This window comes from Castor canadensis, chromosome X (assembly GCF_047511655.1).
Source record: "Castor canadensis chromosome X, mCasCan1.hap1v2, whole genome shotgun sequence".
Classification (NCBI taxonomy): domain Eukaryota; kingdom Metazoa; phylum Chordata; class Mammalia; order Rodentia; family Castoridae; genus Castor; species Castor canadensis.
This window is the reverse complement of record NC_133405.1, coordinates 17,442,211-17,460,546: the sequence shown is the minus strand read 5'-3', so window position 1 is coordinate 17,460,546 and position 18,336 is coordinate 17,442,211. Positions and strand designations below refer to the sequence as shown.

At 38.0% G+C, this 18,336-nt stretch overlaps 1 protein-coding gene across 2 annotated transcripts; it reads left to right on the top strand.

The window, feature by feature from the left end:
* Positions 1-1,785: 1,785 nt before the first annotated feature.
* Positions 1,786-17,462, top strand: Htatsf1 (HIV-1 Tat specific factor 1). 2 transcript variants are annotated; one of them, XM_020182643.2, is made up of 10 exons: positions 1,786-1,959; positions 2,181-2,422; positions 4,108-4,288; positions 4,646-4,693; positions 5,125-5,279; positions 8,011-8,174; positions 9,560-9,659; positions 14,192-14,281; positions 15,073-15,210; positions 15,685-17,461. In XM_020182643.2, exons 2-10 carry the CDS (start codon positions 2,237-2,239, stop codon positions 16,867-16,869), a joined length of 2,247 nt encoding a protein of 748 aa, XP_020038232.1. In that variant the 5' UTR covers positions 1,786-1,959; positions 2,181-2,236; the 3' UTR covers positions 16,870-17,461. The 2 variants fall into 2 exon arrangements, with proteins under 2 accessions (XP_020038232.1, XP_073920473.1); XM_074064372.1 differs by lacking the exon at positions 1,786-1,959 and having other exon boundaries at positions 2,070-2,422; positions 15,685-17,462.
* The last annotated feature ends 874 nt before the right edge of the window (positions 17,463-18,336 follow it).

The following is an 18,336-nucleotide window of genomic DNA, read 5'->3' as shown; positions in this document are numbered from 1 at the left end:
AGCTTTGGAAGCAGTCCAGATGTCCCACACCGATGACTAGATTAAACTGGAGTTTTATTCAGCCATAAAGAAGAATGGAATTTTGTTGTTTGTAGGTAAATGGATGGAACTGGAGAACTTCATGTTAAGTGAAGGTAAGTCAGGCTCAAAAAATCAAGAATGCATGTTTTCCCGTGTATGTGGAAGCTAGATCTATAAGTTAATGCAAATACAGAAACATATATAACCTTATATATATATATATATACACACACACACACACACACGCACACACATACATATATACATATATAGTGAGAGAGAACAAAACTGTATTAGTGAGTCCATTTGAGGGGGCTATGGGAGGGAGGAGAGATAAAGAAAATGTTAGAGAATGAAAAATATTGAAACAACCATCTATATATGAATATAATGCACTGTACAGTAACCTGTTGAATGTTAGGGGAGCATGGTGATAGAGAGTTAGTAACGGGGAGGGGGTTAATTTGCTTAAAGCACGATACATACAGGCCTGAAGTACCAAGGAAACCCCCTTTGACTATCAATATACACTTAATTTTAAAAATGAAGGGCAGGAGGGGAAAATAAGCCTTTTCCGGGGAATGGTATCAGTGGGAGGGGGTGGGCACAAGAAAGTGGAAATGAGGGTATATATGGTAGATGCATTTTGTATCCATATATGAAAACAGAATAATGAAACATGTTGAAATTGTTTTTAGAAGGCGGGAAGAGGGACAACAATGGAGGGAGTAAACCCAACTAAGATATCTTGTAAGCATATATGTAAATATCACAATGTATTCCCCTGTACAACTATAATATGCTAACAAAATCAGAAAAAGAGGTGTTGCTAATAACCTTACAAAAATTAAAAGAACTATAAAAGAACGTTAACAACTGTATTCCAGCAAATTAGATAAACTAAATGAAATGAAAAAAAGTACAAAAAGTACTCAAACTGCAAGAGGGATACAATGTAATTTGTAAAACATTGTTGAATGAAATTAAAGAAAACCCAAATAAATGGGAAAAAAGGTTCTACTTAGTGCAGCAGCATGCTGAAGAAGTGGACTCAAGTGGACAGTTGAAACTGGTGTTCATACCCTGGGATGTTTACACTCAAACCTCAACTGTGAGATGTGAGCACCTCCATGTCCTGCAGTACAAGGGCAGGCTCCTCCCTCCTCCCCACAAAACTGCCAGAGGGATAAAGGAAGACGGGGTGAGAATAAGAAAAAGTTGGCCCTTTTACCCATCATTCGTTCACTCATTCATTCACTCCACACTAGACATCAGACCGCGTGCCAGGTGGGTAGATAGACTACCACGATGCACTAGAGCAGGGACTAGCCTAGGGCAGTCATCTGCAAATAAGTAAAAGACACGGTTCCAGCGCAAGGGAGGAGTCTTTGGACGAAGGAGGCGCGTCGTTTACCCCATGGGAGAAAAACTCGTTCTGCTCACCCCACCCACTTCCCCAAGATGGCGGCCGCCGCGATGCGCGCCCAGCGCCTGCTGCATGGGAATATTCCCACGCCGTCATTCGGGCTACCGCCGGGGCCAAACCAGACTCGACCTGCCGGGGACCCCGCTGAGAACGAGGTCTCTAGGATGCTATGGTCCCCGCGGGTCGTGTCCCTCTGTAGGCGTACTCCGGTGGGTGTCCACAACGGCAGCAGCGCGCCCCCTGGCGCTCCGCCCCAGAGTCCTGAGCCGCACGCCTGCGTCGACGCCTTCTGACGCCACTGTGGGCGTGGCGTCGCAACCCGCGACGTCGGTACGCGCCTAGAGTGGTCACTGCGTCAGTCTGAGCTGGGCTTCCTTTTCAAAATAATTTCCTGACTTGCCGCGGGAGCTACAGCCGTCTCCGACTTGGTCTCTAGAGGCGGCAGCGCGCGTGCGCGCTCCCGCTGAGCCCTGGACTGAGTAGCGGCGCCCAGGGCCTGCGGAGCGAGCCTGGTGAGAAGCGGCGCGGGCCGAGCTGGGAGAATCAAGGCGCGCGCGCGTGCGTGCGCACACGTGGGGTGCGTGGGCGGAGCCAGGGGCGGTGCAGCTGCTGTGTGGTCCCGACTTCCCGGAGACTGCTGGGGCGCTGCGGGAAGGCGGGCCGGGAGGCGGGCCGGGGGGCGGCAGGGCAAGAGCCTAGCGCTACTGATCTCCCTTTCTCTGCTCCCCTCCAGCGTCATCTTGGCCCTCTTCGCTTCTCTGAACCCTGCTCCTGGCCTAGGTAGGAAACATGAGCACCAACAACTTGGGTGGGAATGACGAGTTTGATGAGCAGTTGCGAATGCAAGAATTGTATGGAGACACCAAGGACGGTGACACCCCGAAAGATCCCAGCGGAGAAACGGATTCTTTCGGGCAGCAGCCGGCTGATACCCCTTATGAGTGGGATCTGGACAAGAAAGCTTGGTTCCCCAAGGTGAGAGTGGTGTGGTCGCCACTGCGGAGCGGGCCCCCAGCCAGCCTTACAGGGCACTCCTTTTACGTTTGCTTTGCTGAGGTCCTTGGTCCTAGTCCCTCGTGAATGGGATGGTGACGCGTCATTTTGTTGTGTCTGTTACAGTACTGATGTGTAGAGAAACGTAAATATTTAGGGTGGTGTCTTAAATGTCTTTTTTTCGGCCGTATTAATTTTGTCTGTGAAGGTCATAGTTGGTCATTACACTGATGACTGCTTTTTATTGCAAAGAGGAAAAACACCAGGTTTAGTAACTGTTCCTCTCAGATAGCCAGCCTTATTCAGATGTTTAGCTTATATGCTATGTGCAAAATGCAGCTTGTTGATTTTTTTACAGTAGCCATTTATTGACTGAACTTTTTCTTTGCACCTTGCTTTATTTTTCTACTAAATCCCCAGGGTATCTACGTTGGAACCATATAACCGCAGTAATATGACTAGAGATGCACAGAGGATGGATGGAAAAGATCTGTGTACATTTGTTTGAAGTACTTGAAAATTGTTAAGTGTTATATTTCAGCTTGGGAAGCAAAGTAACTAGTGTTAAACTTGGTGCCTTAAACCTTGTAGTAAAAGTACCTTGTTAATCTAACCATCATAGGGGCAGAGCATCAGTTAGAAGGATGTGAACAGCACACTAAGTGACTTGAAAGCCAGTAAAACAAAATATGTTTACGTTGTGGAAGTAAATTGTTATTTTAAAATTCTTTATTTCAATTTTTCATTCCCATTTTGCATTCATGTATATTGCAGTCCTCCAAATCTTTACAATTTACTATTTCACTTTTCTACGTGTAAAGCCAGCTTGAATTCAGAGTTGGTTTTTTCCACCTTCTGAGTACCTTTGACAATAGTCTAGTAAGTGATTAATTGATAACTTTTCTTTTATGTTTTGAAGCCTGTACCTCTTCAAATTTTGAGTTTTAAATTTCCTCATTTCTGTTACCTACTATTATTGATATAATGATGTAACTGCATTTTTGTCATTGTGCAACAGAACTTCCCCACCCCCAAGCTAGGAAGACAGATATGAACTGCACTTAACTTTAATTTGTTCTGACACTAAATGGTAATATGACTTAATTAGTTACAGAGTTAAAATGAGCATTTTGTTTGACAATTGTTAGTCCCATTCCTTTATGTACCAAATCAGAGTTCCATGTTGTGTGCTGTCTTCATATTGGCATATAAATATTTTCTGTATAAATATATTTGTGCATTGATACAGTAAAAAAAAGTAGATTCTGTAGTTAGATTGTTAGTTGACCTTTTGGTTTTATTTTGTTTCATCATTACCAGATAATTCCTTTGTTTTATATATTTGTAGCCTTAGTCAAGTATATGGTAAGAAACTAGTAATTTATATATAAAACTACTAAAAAAGTTGCCAATATCATTTAAAATGCTTTAACCTGTCTCACACTTTGGTGTTGATAATCCAAGTACCTACCTGTGTCTTACTTTTATCATAGTATGCAGTTTTCTATATAAGGTGAATATTCTTGTATTTATACTGTAATTACTACAACTATTATCTATAGAAACACTTCTATACTGAATATACAGTAATATAGCACATTTTAAACTTCTGTGGGTAGAAATAACCTTGAATTTCTATATGTATCTGTACTGACTTTCTTATTTAGATCACCGAAGATTTCATTGCTACATATCAGGCTAATTATGGCTTCTCTAGTGATGGTGCATCTAGTTCTACTGCAAATGTCCAGGACAACAATACTAGGCCTGTAGAAGAACCACCACAAAGAAAAACCCCTGAACCCACTGATCCTAGAAAGAAGGGAGAAAAAAGAAAGGCTGAAGCAGGCAAGTGGTTCTAGTTTATAAAGCATGGGTGTAAAAAATTAAAAATGAGTATGAACATATAGTTGCATTTTAGAGAATTATAATAGGATTGAAGAAATAATAAGGTGAGATTTTATTAATCAAAGTAATATCAGTCATAAAGAATCATAATTTTTTAGATGGGGCTCTATAATTATCCATAAAAAGGTTCAAATATTTTTAAAACTGAGTAGTAATATGAAATAAGTTTGTCTTAGTCTTCTTAAGGGTAAGAGAAAATTCCTGAAAGTTTCAAGAAACTGCCACACTGTCAAGATTTCCTAATGTGACTCTTATCTTTTCTTAATAAGTATTTATTTATTTCATTTTGATTTTTAGGATGGTTTCATGTTGAAGAAGATAGAAATACAAACGTGTATGTGTCTGGTATGTATACCTTTTTAAACAAACTTAGGGTTGGAAATATCTGATGTTGATATTTTTCCCAAAGTGATTTTTTATTTTCAGTTTCTCTAAAGTGCATTTTTTATCCTGTCATTTTTTGTTCAGCTGTTTCATTAGTGAGAAATTTGTTTATTACAGAACTAAGAAAAATTAAGTATGTGCAAATTTCATCTGATTTAGGTAACTTATGGCACTTTGCCCCTTCAGATTCAGTGAGTCCTGAGCAAAGCATAATTTTACTGTGTATTTGAATACATAAAATTGTGACTATTCCTCAGTTCTACAGATAAGGTATTTTTGCATTGATTTAGAAAGTCAGCTTTGCACTCATCTAAGTTGTAAATTTCTAATTGGTAGCATGCTAAGTAATTCTCACCCTTATAAATATTTAAAATTTTCTTCTGAAATTACAGGTTTGCCTCCAGATATTACAGTGGATGAATTTATACAGCTTATGTCCAAATTTGGCATTATTATGAGAGATCCTCAGACAGAAGAATTTAAGGTCAAACTTTACAAAGATAATCAAGGAAATCTGAAAGGAGATGGGCTTTGCTGTTATTTGAAGGTCAGTTATATGGCCAATAAACTTCTTGTGTTTCCATTTTTAACTCTGGAGCCAGGGCTATAATCTTTTATAGATGATAACTGAGAACTGTTCAAAACAAGATATGAAGGAAACTGAAATTTCAGTTTTACACATAGAGTACCTGTGTGTATCACTTGCCTTTGTTATCTGGTCAAAATATTATATGAGACTAAAGTGCCTCTTTTGTCTTAAAATTCTCAATGTAAAAGATCTCTTTATTAGTGCATGTCTTCAATGAAGAAAACATTTTTACATACAGGAAGAAAAAAAGCCATTGACATTTGCTCAGTGGAATGAATTAGACAAGGGTTTAGCAAAGTCCAGCCTGCAACCTTTTTAAAAATAAAGTTTTGTTTTGTTCATTTTATTTTATTTTTTATTAGCATATTATTATTGTACTGGGGGTACATTGTGACATTTGCAAAAGTGCTTACGATACATCGTAGTTAAATTCAACCCCTCCATCATTCTCCTTTATCTCCTCTTCCCCCAATTCCTGGAATAGTTTCAACAGGTCTCATTGTTCCATTTTGATACATGAATACAAAATATTTCCATCATATTTGCCCTCCTTCAACCTTTCTTTATGTCCTCCCCCCTCCCACTGTTACCAACCCCCAGACAGGATCTGTTTTACCTTCCTTTCCTTTGTTAATTAAAGTTTTATTGGAACACAGCCATTCTCATTCACTTACATACTTGTCTATGGCTGTGTTTCACTAGTCTTTTGTGTTTCATCAGCAGAGTTGATTGGTTGCATCATAGACCTCGTGGCCCTCAAACTTAAACTGTTTACTAACTGCCTGATTATAAAAGGATTTTCTGACCTCTGAATTAGACCGTGAAGGAGATGATAGCATATGTTTGCTGCTTTAAATGGGAAAGAAGAGAATGGTATTAGAAATTTGCAGAACTTTGTGTAAACTTGGTGTCATGAATTGTACAGGGAAAGCTCAGTGCCAAAGGCAGCCATCATTCCTGTAACACTTGTCACCTTAAGTATGTATTACTGCCAGGTGTAAAAGAAGTGGGCATGGTGATGACATGTAAATTTGTCATAGAACCTGAAAATAATTCCAAAGTGAAGTCAAAATGATAAAATAATGGTACAAACAACACAGGTAAGTTTTGAATGTACAATATGCTAGAGGGATCAGAAGAGGGTAGAATTGGGCTGACAGGTTTTTGTATGGTAGGCTTTTTTTTTAGACTGAACTTGGCATTATTTAATTAAATGACTTATTTATTGGAATTTATCTTTTCTGAACAAATCAAACAACTTATTTGAAAGATAACATGAAATTTTGACAAAGTAAGTAAAAATTCCACTTTTATAATCATTAAAATGTATTGTGATGGGTACTGGATTAGCTCATCGCACTTTAATAATGCTGTGTGAGGCACTGTCATTACCACCACTTTACAAATGAAGATGCTGAGGCCCAAGAAAGGTCTGAGCACTTTGCCCAAGGACACCTAGTGTGTAAGCGAAGTATCCAGGTTGTGTGACCAGTGAGCCTAAAGCTCAGGATCCTCCCGTCCTACATCCACCATCATCCTCCACAGCCATGACCTCTCTGATTCCACTGAGGATTCTGCTGCATGTTGCAGAATCAACATGCTTCAAGCAAAATTGACTTTCTTTTCAACCAGTTATCTGCTTGTAGTCTTGACTTGTCTATTTCTGTCATCATCACCAACCATGCTGTTTGTCATCATTTAAATTTGAAACTTTTATCTAGGTGATAGGTTTTTGACCTGGTTCTTACACATGATGAAGATAGGACATGAGCATGAGAACATGACCATTCTAGGAAGATACTTTTGTAATCTTTAAATGTAAGATTTGAGAGTTTTGCAAGTTCCAAGAACTCCTGAAAATATGAGAAGTGATTCTTAGGATGTTTGATTGGATTTTGAAATATTTTAAATTAAAAAACGGGGTTTTATGAAACCTGTATGTGTAATTCAGGGCCCATGAAAAGTGCAAGGTTGTCAGACTAGTAAATTAAGGTCCAGAAAAATATAATTAATTGTTCCAAGATCCACATACGATGTGAGCAGCTGAATTCAGTTGTCTTTTTATGTTTCCTCAGAGCCTCAGATCTTTCACTGTGTGGGGCTGATAACTACCCTGTTTGTGTAGGAACCCAAATCTAGAAATGTATTTAATGTTAGCCATCAGATAATTATCTTCTACTTATCAATGCATTACAGGCCCGCATATTAGTTGATGAAGCAAAAAGTTAAATGTCTATTTTTCTCCAGTTCCTTCAGTCATCCAATCTTTTAAGAGGGAGTTTTTACAAATTTTTAGAATTGGAGTGCACCTTAGAAATCATGCAAGTCTGCTTGCCTCATTCTGCAGATAAGAAATTGAGGCTCCAAGAGGCAAAATTACCCAGAAATACAATTTATTGACTATTTATGATATGCTGGTTCCTGTCCTTTCATTTAGTTTTGTCAGGAGCTCTGTGATAAAGGCATTGCTATTCCATTTTACAGGTAAAGAAATTGGGGCTCAGAGAGCTTGAGCAACATGCCCAAATTCACATGCTGGTTAAGTAAAGCTATGTTTCCAATGCAAATTTCCCGATTTATGTTCTAGAGTTTTTATAATCTCAAAGTAGGTAGTTACTATTCACCTAAAAAACTCCTTAACTTTCATCTTAGTGTGTAACTTACTGTATTTTATTTTATCTTCATAAAGCGAGAATCTGTGGAGCTTGCATTGAAGCTTTTGGATGAAGATGAAATTAGAGGCTACAAGTTACATGTCGAGGTGGCAAAGTTTCAACTGAAGGGGGAATATGATGCCTCAAAGAAGAAGAAGAAGTGCAAAGATTATAAGAAGAAGCTGTCTCTGCAACAAAAGTGTGTATTTTTTTCCTTTTTCAAAGTTTCATATGAATAAAGTATATTTTTGGTAATAGCCACTTAGTTTTATTCCATCAAATGTCTACAGATTATTATTCTAAAAGAATTTCATTAGCTCATCGGTGTGTGGGGGGGGGGTCTTCAGTAGTCTGTATGATGGACTGATTCGGCAGTAGTGGTGGTTTTCTTTTCCTGAGGTGGTTATTTGTAATATAAGAGAGAGATTAAGCTAAGGGAAGCCATGTGTTTGGGAAATGTTAACATCTAATTAAGTTTGATAGTTTAGGTTTACATAACAAAGTTCATGTTCAATGTAGATTGAAATCAGCTATACCAAAAGCTAAGTTTTTATATACAGATTTGTTAGTACAAATTAGAAATGATGTGTTTTATCATTGCATTTATGTCTTAGTGTAGTTGTAAATAGTATATATGTAATATCATGTTTCTGTTAATGTTTGTTGTTAAACAGACATTTTGAAACACGGTGGTTTTAAGAAATCAGTCAAAATGATAAATACTTTCATCAAGTGAATTCTGTTACATGTCTAACATTGTGCTTTGGTTGTGCTGTCTCATAATTTTTATAAGATTAGTAAAAAATAGATGTGAACAAATTTTATAAACAATTTAAAATTGTAACAAAAAGTGAGTGGTTTTATATTTCAGTGCAGTTTGTTCTTTGTAATAAGATTCCAGAAAACTAATACAATTTAAAAATTTTTTGAATTCAGAAGTACAATCAGCCTTTCATATCCATAGGTTCTGCATCTGCACACTCAGCCTACCATGGACTGAAAATACTTGGGAAAAATTGCATCTGTACTGAATGTGTACAAACTTTTTTCTTGTCATTATTACATAAATAATGCTGTATGACAGCTACTTAAGTAGCATTTACATCGTATAAGGTATTACAAGTGATCTAGAGTTGATGTCAAATACTTGGGAGGATATATGTAGGTTATATGCAAATATTATACTGTTTTCTGTAAAGGACTTGACCGTCCTAGGATTTTAGTATTCAAGGTGAGTCCTGGAACCAATCCTCTGCAGGTGACAAGGGGCAACTATATCTTCCTAGACAGCCAAGTATTTAGCTAAAATACTAAATAATTAGCAATTTTAGAAGCCTCATTGGAATGTTTACATAATGAGACAAGAGCTGCTTTAAGAAAATGTATGCTGAGGATTTCAGAAAATGAATTTATTTTTCCCCTGCAAATATTTCTATTTCAGAATGGAACTGTGACTAAAATGCATGTTATTGTTTTGGAGTATTTTTGAGTATTAAATACTCAACGAAGGATTATATTAACCACTCATTTTCTCCAACAAATCTAACCAAAATTCAGTTTATTGTTACTATTTTATTGCATTAGGCAGTTGGATTGGAGACCTGAGAGAAGAGCCGGACCATCCAGGATGCGCCATGAACGAGTTGTCATCATCAAAAATATGTTTCATCCTATGGATTTTGAGGTAGGAAATGGTATTTTAACAAATACACTTTCTTTCAAGAGAGCTCAAAGCTTATTTTGCCCCATCTTTAACATGCTACATCCTGTAAGGCAGAAAAATAGAGCCAAGAATCTAATTTTTTTGGATCTCCCTTTGTTTAGCCCAATGCTCTTTTAATTGCATCCCAGGTAAGACTGTTTAGTACTCATACTGTGGCCCCCAAACAACAGCTGCTTGGTATGGAAAGTCATTAAAAAACTGATGGGAACAGCTTGTGGAGTTTGAGAGCAGTTCAATAAATCTGGGCTGATTTTGGTGGAGAGTACAGTTTTACCCTTGCAAATGTAAACTTCACTTTGCCACTAGAAGTTTGATCCTTAAAAAACCTTAGTTTAGTTCAGTACCTGGTTTTGGGGGTTATTTTTTAGGCCCTCACTTTTACAAAACTCTTTTGTGACTCTTAGGAGGAGGTTATAATACTTAATGTGTATGTAAGATTCCAAGAGCAGCAAATTAAAGTGAATGAATGGAGAAAAGTTAGCTACTAAGGAGGTGTAAGAGAAATTAATTGTTGTCAAGGGTCCAAGTGCTTTATCGTGTCTCCGTTTTTTTCTTTTCTTTATTTTTTGGTGATTTTTATTTTTTGGTGATACTAGTGTTTAAACTCAGGGCTTTTGCATTTGTTGGACAGGCTGTCTACACTTGAGCCACGCCCCCAGCCCTTTTTGCTTTTAGTTTATTTTTCAGGTTGGGTTTCACTTCTCCCTGAGGCTAGCTTCAGACCTTGATCCTCCTACCTAAGTGTTCTATACAGCTGGGATTACAGCTGTTCACCACCACCCACACCTAGCTTTTTGTTGAGGTGGGGGCTCAGTAACATTTTGCCTGGGCTGTCCTTGAGCCACTGTCTTCCTGATCTCCGTCTCCTGAGTAGCTGAGATTCCAGGCATGAGCCACTGTGCCCAGCCCTGTGCCTCTATTCTTATCTCTTTTTGCTGTTGTAGATTGATATTATCATTAGTGGGAAAACAACTCTTCTCTGCTTGGTTCTGGAATTAATAATAGCAAGTTACACATGAGAAGAGATGTTCGTAATGTAAAATCCCAGGTTCATAAATGTTCTTGTTGCAACTAATACCCATTCTTGTGTATATGGTTTGTTAAGTATCACAATGACAGTATCATTTTAGTCCCCTTATAAGAGGCCCCAAAATGGGCAGTGGAACTCCATCACTGTGGCTAGTGATATGATAGGGTGTACTGTGTACCTGTGGAGTCTGGACATCTTTTGACATTATTAGATAGTTCTGTGACCTCTTTATAAAGTTGCTTAATGTCTCTTCTGACCAGAAATCCACAAGAATCTTTAAATATAATAGCTGCTTTAGATTTGTAGTAATACTAAAGTATGATTAAAAGATACAAATGTACACAGTATACAGTCTCTGACTTAGACGGTATGACTTAAAAATTTTCAACTTTATGTAAAAGTGGTGTGAAAGCAATGCACATCTAGCAGGAGCTGTGTTTTGGATTTTGATCTTTCCCTAGGCTGCCAAGCAGTGGCAGGAGTTGGAGCTCCCAGCCATCCATGCAAGCATGGGGGCAAACAACCTACTGTTCAATGTATTGTACAGTATCCAGTAAGCTATCTGAGATACTCAGCGCTTTGTTGTAAAATAGACTTGGTGTTGGATCATATTGCCCAACCATAAGCTAGTATAAGCATCCTGAGTATGTTAAAGCTAATACATTTTCTACTTAATCTATTTTCAATTTATCTTGGGTTTATTGGGACATAACCCCATTGTAAGTTGAGCATCTGTAGTTGCTTTTGGAAATGCTGTCCTTATTGCATGGGACTTTAAAAGGAATGCATAGATAAATCACAGTATCTAGTCTACTAGGCACACCCCAGAGTTTCCTGTGATTCGTCACATTTTATCCATGGTTTGTTTATTAGATGACCTATTTACTTCTATGATTTGAAGTTCTTGACTTACATATTTCATATTCCTGATGCTCAAACCTGCGTGTAAGTGCAAAGTTAGTTCAAAGTATCTGAGCCTTCTGCTAGTAGAAGTCTCTGATTGTATCTCTTCTTGTTTCTGCCTCCTGCCTTACTCATGGAGATACCTTATTTGAATGTAACTGTCACCCTGGGCCGACTTAGCTTTCAATAGTTTAACAAATATTATTTGCCCCCAAAAGTTACATTTATTCCACATTGTCCTTCGCAATTTTTTTCGAATGGATATTTTTTTAAATAAAATTTTCATGCTTAATAAATTCCTGATTGTTTAAAAACAAATTACTCTTGGTTTAGTGTAAACTTTACTTTGGAGTTACAGAGCCTTTATATAACTGTTTGTTTCCTTCATAGCATTTATTATTATTTGAAATAATTTTATCTCCTTTGCTGGAATGTGAGCTACAGTTAGAGCCAGCACTTTGTCTACTTTGTTTGCTATTGTATCCCAGTGTATAGAATTGTGCCTGGCACACAGAAGACCCTCGATATATATTTGTTAATATACCAGCAGTATTTTATGGTGTTAGGGCCTTGTGCATGCTAAGCATATGCTCTCCCACTGAGCTACACTTCCAGACCCAGCCTTTACTATTTACGAATGATAGGATGGAATCCATGTTACTTCCAAGCAAAAGCTCTTTTCATTCACTCAGTGGATAAAACATTTTGGCTTTAGCATCTTTGTAAATAAAGGCAAGTTTTCTTCTCAGAATTTATGCCTCAGAGGGTGGCAGGATACTTTGTTCTGGCAGTGGTGGGCTTCAGAGTTCACAAGGAGAGAAATCTATGTTGGTGTGCACTGTCGTCTGCACATCCCGCCTGGTTTCAAGTGGTCTGTGTAAAGCAAATTGGCCTCTTTCTTCTCCAAAATTAGGTTAGAGAAGTGGGGAAGTCTAGTCTGCCAGGTGTGGTTTTTTGAGCCTTTTATTTGTGCAAATGAGTAGGATTTTACCATTTTTATTTTAAGTCTAATTGTACTAATTACCTGCCATTTGTTTATTTTGGCTTTTTGAAAGAACTTTAGGGGAAGAAAAGCCACTTTTTTGGTAGTTCATTGTAATTCCTCTTTAGTTGGTGAGAAAAAGAAAAACTTGTAAGAAATGTTAAATGTTTCCTAGAAAATAAAAGTTGAATTTCTACTTCAGTAGAAATTCATAGCTAGGAATCTTCATTTAAATATGTTTAGAGTTAAAATTCAAGTTGATACTATAACTTTTTCTGAGCCTTTTTTTATGCTCTGAAAGTCAGAGAAAGATTTGTTCATTTCCACTGGGAATCGTCAGTCCTTTTGTTTTTTTGGGGAGGAAAATCCACTGAACTCAAGACCACCAGAAACAGCAGTATTTGAATTTCTTAATATACTCACAGTGTTTTAAAAAAGTAACAGCAAGAATGTATATCATTGTGTGCTTAATACATCATGTAGTATGTAATACTGTGCCACCAGATAAGAAACAGGAATCCTTATAAAGTTTATCCTGTGAATTAAAATAGAATCTTTTTTGGCAGTACTGGGTTTTGAACTCAGGGCCTCGTGCTTGCTAGACCAGTGCTCTACCACTTGAGTCATACACCTGTACTTTTTCTTCTTAAAATTATTTTTCAGATAGGGTCTCTTGCTTTTTGCCTCACCAGGGCCTTGGACCATGGTCTTCCTGATCTCTGCTTCTTGAGTAACTGGGATTACAGGTTTGGGCCACCTCACCTGGCTAAAATAGAATCTCAAAAGCTCAAAATACAATCTTAAGCCTGGTGCCAGTAGCTTATGCCTATAACCCTAGCTACTTGTGAGACTGAGATCAGGAGAATCACAGTTATAGGCCAGCTTGGACAAGAAAGTTCACAAGACCCCATCTCAATGGAAAAAAGCTGGGCATGGTGGTGTGTGCCTGTCGTTCCAGAAACTGCAAAAAGCATAAAATAGGATTGTGGTCCAGGCTAGCCTGGACAGAAAGTAAGACCCTAGACACTATCTCCAAAATTTCCAGCAAAAAAAAAAAAAAGGCTGGAGGCATGACTTAAACGGTGGAGTGCCTGCCTACCAAGGACAAAACCTTGAGTTCAGAGCCCAGTAATGCCAAAAAACCTTAGATTAAGTCAATGAAAGGGATATCTCTCTATTAAAACATTTCCATAACTACAAATCTAAAACACAGAGCAAAGGGCTTCATCAGTATGATTATGATGCCTGTGCAGAACAGGAGTTAGCAGGCTCTTACTCAGTATGTGCCACAGGACTTCTGTTCTCACAGCTGCTGTTAATTTGACACAATTCCCACTTTCCTTCCTTTTCCTTTGTCACTGTAGACATCTGCTTTATACCATAATTGTCCATTTCCTCTGTCTTAAAGTAAAGGCAAACTTAACCACTTATTTTTTATTTTTTTCTTACAGATTGCACACAAACATAACCAACCTTAAACAAAACCTTTTTCATTTGTTGGTTTGTCAAGCAAGAAATTTGAATTCACAGGAATTATAGAAAGGGGCAAACCTATTCTAATCATGCTTATTTTTACAGGATGATCCATTGGTGCTGAATGAGATCAGAGAAGACCTTCGAGTGGAGTGTTCAAAGTTTGGACAAATTAGGAAGCTCCTTCTCTTTGATGTAAGTTCATGGCCTACACAAATGAATCCTAAAGCAGTCATTCTTCTAGCTTAATAAAGATTATCAGACATTAAAATGCCCCTGGATTGTACATTACTGTTTTTTATACAGTAGGTCTGTTATCTAGTGGTAGTCATGTGTCCATAATAGTTAGATGAACATGATTTACAAGTCAAAGCTTTGATAGATTTGATATGCCTGTCTCATTTCCCTTTATCATCACTTCAAGAGTGTTTGATTAGGTAAATGAAAGTACAAGAAAAATGTATAGTTTCTTATTTATCCACGTTTTTCATTCTCTGTGAATTATTTACCTCTGTATTTGGAACAATAGAAATATATCTTCTTGTGTATTTCTTCTTCTTGCCCTTCTATTACCAACACTGATACACAATAATTAAAAATTACCATTTATTGCTGGTGTGTTACAAACTGCTTTGTATGTTATCTCATGTAATCCTCATAAACCTTTTATATAGGAAGGAACTATTCTACCCACTTTACAGATGAGGAAGCTGAAGTTTGAAGATGGGGCATCTTCCAACAGTTACACTGTCTTCCCTCTTGTTTAATGGTGTTGTCAGCAAAAATGTTTCCAAGAACATTGTGCTTGGTTCTTGCTAGATAAGATGAGGCTAACGCAGCAGCTGACTGCATGTCTTTGACTGGGATAAAATAGAAGACAGACTTCATAAAGTCTTTAGCTCAAAGGATCAACTTGCCTACTTTATCAAATGTGTTTTGTTTTTAATCTTACCATTATTCCTTCTTGTTCTTTCTTATCTTTCCAGAGGCATCCAGATGGTGTGGCCTCTGTGTCTTTTAGGGATCCAGAGGAAGCTGATTATTGTATTCAAACCCTTGATGGGAGGTGGTTTGGTGGCCGTCAAATCACTGCCCAAGCATGGGATGGGACTACAGATTATCAGGTAAATTCTGCAACTGTGAAGGGATAGGAATTGTTTCAGTCTCAACAAATACTGATCTATCTGTCCTTCACCTTGAAGTTGGGGGTTTGGTTTAATCGGTTTTGTGTAACAACAGTTCTTTTAAATAATACTTTGCATTCAGAAGATAGAAAAAACATTTCAGTGTTTCAGTTTCTAAGTCTGAAACACTGAGACTTGCTCAGAATAGTAATAAGAAAAGGACACATGAAACTAAAATGTTTCTCTTCCTGTCTTCTGTAATATTATGCTGTTTGCATTTATTTAAATGATCTTATTTAAGGTCAACAAATTAAGATGCAGAGTTCTAAAACTGAGGACAGGGAATTGCTTAAATTTCCTTAAAAGTATTGTCTTACAAACTCAAGGTGCTTTCATCAATATTAGAAATGCTCAGAGAAGTTGATACTTCCTTTGTGTAAAACTCATTATAATGGCAATTTCTACTATCCACAGGTAGAAGAGACCTCAAGAGAAAGGGAGGAAAGGCTGAGAGGATGGGAGGCATTCCTCAATGCTCCTGAGGCAAACAGAGGCCTTCAGCGTTCAGATTCTGTCTGTGCTCCAGAAAGAGCAGGGCCTTCTAGAATGAGGCATTTTTCAGCACACCCGAGCACATCCAAAATGAATGCTCAAGAAGCTGCAGCTGGAATGGCATTTGAAGACCCTATAGATGAGAACAAGTTTGAAAAAACAGAAGATGGGGGAGAATTTGAAGAAGATGCTTCGGGAAAAGATGCTAAAGAAGGTGGGTCTGAAAAAGAGGTGAAAGAAGGCTTCTCCAAAAAAGAATCTGAAGAGGGCTTCCTTGAGAGAGATTCTGAAGGTGGTGGCCCCAAAAAAGAGTGTGAAGAGGGTAATGCTAAAAAGGAGGTGAAAGAGAATGGCTCAGAAAGTGGGTTTAAGAAGAGAATCAGAAATGAGTATGAAGAGAATAGCCTAGCAAAAGAGTCTCAAGATGCTGACCCTGACAAGGAGTCTGAAGAGGACAGCCCCAAGAAGGAGTTGGAGGAGGACAACTCAGAGAGAGAAACTGACGAAGACTGCTCTGAAAAGCAGTCTGAAGAAGGCTCTGAAAAAGAATTTGAAGAAAACGGTCTTGATAAAGATTTCGATGAAGATGGCTCTGACAAGGAGTTTCCTGAAAACCTTCTTGACAAAGAGTTAGAAGAAAATGACACTGACAAATCTGAACTTGATGAAGGCTCTGAAAGGGTGTTGGATGAGGAAGGCTCTGAGAGAGAGTTTGCTGAAGATTCAGATGAAAAGGAGGAAGAGGAAGGTACGTGTGAAAAGGTTTTTGACGATGAGTCTGATGAGAAAGAGGATGAAGATGATGCAGATGAGAAAGGGTGTGAAGATGCTGATGAAAAAGAGGAAGAAGATGATGCAGATGAAAAGCTGTTTGAAGACTCAGATGAAAAGGAAGATGAAGAAGATGCAGATCTAAAGGAAGATGAAGATGTGGATGAAAAGTTGTTCAAGGATAACAATTCCAATGACGAGGAGGAGGGTTCCAATGAGAAATTGTTTGATGATTCTGATGAGAGGGGGACTGTGGGGAATGTGAAGGAAGATGGGCCTCAGTCCACAGGCAGCAGCTTTGTCCTCAGTAGTGATGACGACGATGATGATATTTAACCCCTTACACTTGCTTTTTAGGGAGAGTCCTCCATCTCCACTTGCCTGTGCTCCGGGGTCATTATTAGTAGTGTTACACAAACGTGTGCATAGTGGTAGGTTGCATAATGCATTAACCGTTGGAATTTTCATTGTTACCTGTATGTTCCTAATGATTTTAAATACATGTTAACTGGCTCCTCATTTAAAATTTCCTAGTTAAAATGCAGGTAAACTGGATACTTGTCCTTTTGTCCAATTTGTTAAATGCATGCAAAAGAATATTTTTAAAAGTATTCTAATTGAAGTTTGTGATACTAAATAATAAAAATAAGTTGATAATATGCAAAAACTGAAAATTGGACTTAAGTTGCATTTTAAATTCATGGTATTTCTTTATTCATCCTAAATCCCTTAGGACCTTATTTCCAACTTGTGTTCCCAGTTCTGTCCCCCTTCTCCCATTCTAAACCAGAACTCATAAAGGAAATAACAACTTGGATTTTTTTTCCAGGCTCAGTACTTGCAAATTACCTATTGTTTTCTTTTCTAGTCAGTTTTCTTTCATTAAAATTGACTCGTGCAAAACTGAATTTCCTGTGGTCTACAGCTTCAATTATTAAAAATAATTCTACCATGTACTGTTTCTTAGCCTCTCTGGGCTCCTTTAATTGAAGTGATGAGTCCACTCCCAGAAAAATGTATTTTGCACACGCACTGCACAACTTCTTGTGTACCTTTTGGAAAGGCTCATGGATCCCCTGAAGACAAGAATTTTATCATGCATACTTAAGTTTTTTGTTTTAGAATCAGTTCCTGGCATTGTGCTAAGTTGTGTAGTTCCAATACAATTGTGAGTCCTTCTTGATTGTGCTTTCCAAATTCAGTATTGGTGAATATACTGATGGTGTAGCATTAAGTTATAATTTAGAAGCATTAAAGTAAATTGCCATGGCACTCTTTCATTAAAGCTTCTGTAAGTGGAATCATTGCCCTCTTTAGACAGAGAAGAGTTCCTGTACTTCAAGCTCATTTCTGCTCTGAGAATTTTTTAGTTGATGTCTGGGATTTCTTGAAATCTTGCAAGTGTTTTTTTTTTTTTTTTAGCAGTACTGGGGTTTCAACTCAGGGCTTTGCATTTGCTAGGCATGCTCTCTATCACTTGAGCTACACCTCCAGCCCTTTCTGCTCTGGTTATTTTTGAGATAGGAGCTTGCAGTTGTTTGTTCAGGCTAGCCTGGACTGTGATCTTCCTATTTTAGGCTTCCCATCATAGCTGGGATGACAGGCGCATGCCATCATGCCCAGCTATTGGATGAGATGGAGTCTCAAGAACTTTTTGCCCAAGCTGGCCTCAAGCTCTAATACTTCAAATCTTAGCCTCCTGAGTGGGACTTGCAGGAATGAGCCACTCGTGCCCAGATTTTTACCAGGGATGAATCAGTAAAGGTGAATAAAGTTACAACAATAAAGATTGCAAACCAAAAT

Bases quoted from the DNA above. Each gene is read 5' to 3' on its own strand.
- Htatsf1 (XM_074064372.1), top strand. From the start codon at position 2,237: ATGAGCACCAACAACTTGGGTGGGAATGACGAGTTTGATGAGCAGTTG. The intron at 4,694-5,124 runs GTATGTATACCT...CTGAAATTACAG, and splicing joins TACAAACGTGTATGTGTCTG to GTTTGCCTCCAGATATTACA. The intron at 15,211-15,684 runs GTAAATTCTGCA...TACTATCCACAG, and splicing joins ATGGGACTACAGATTATCAG to GTAGAAGAGACCTCAAGAGA.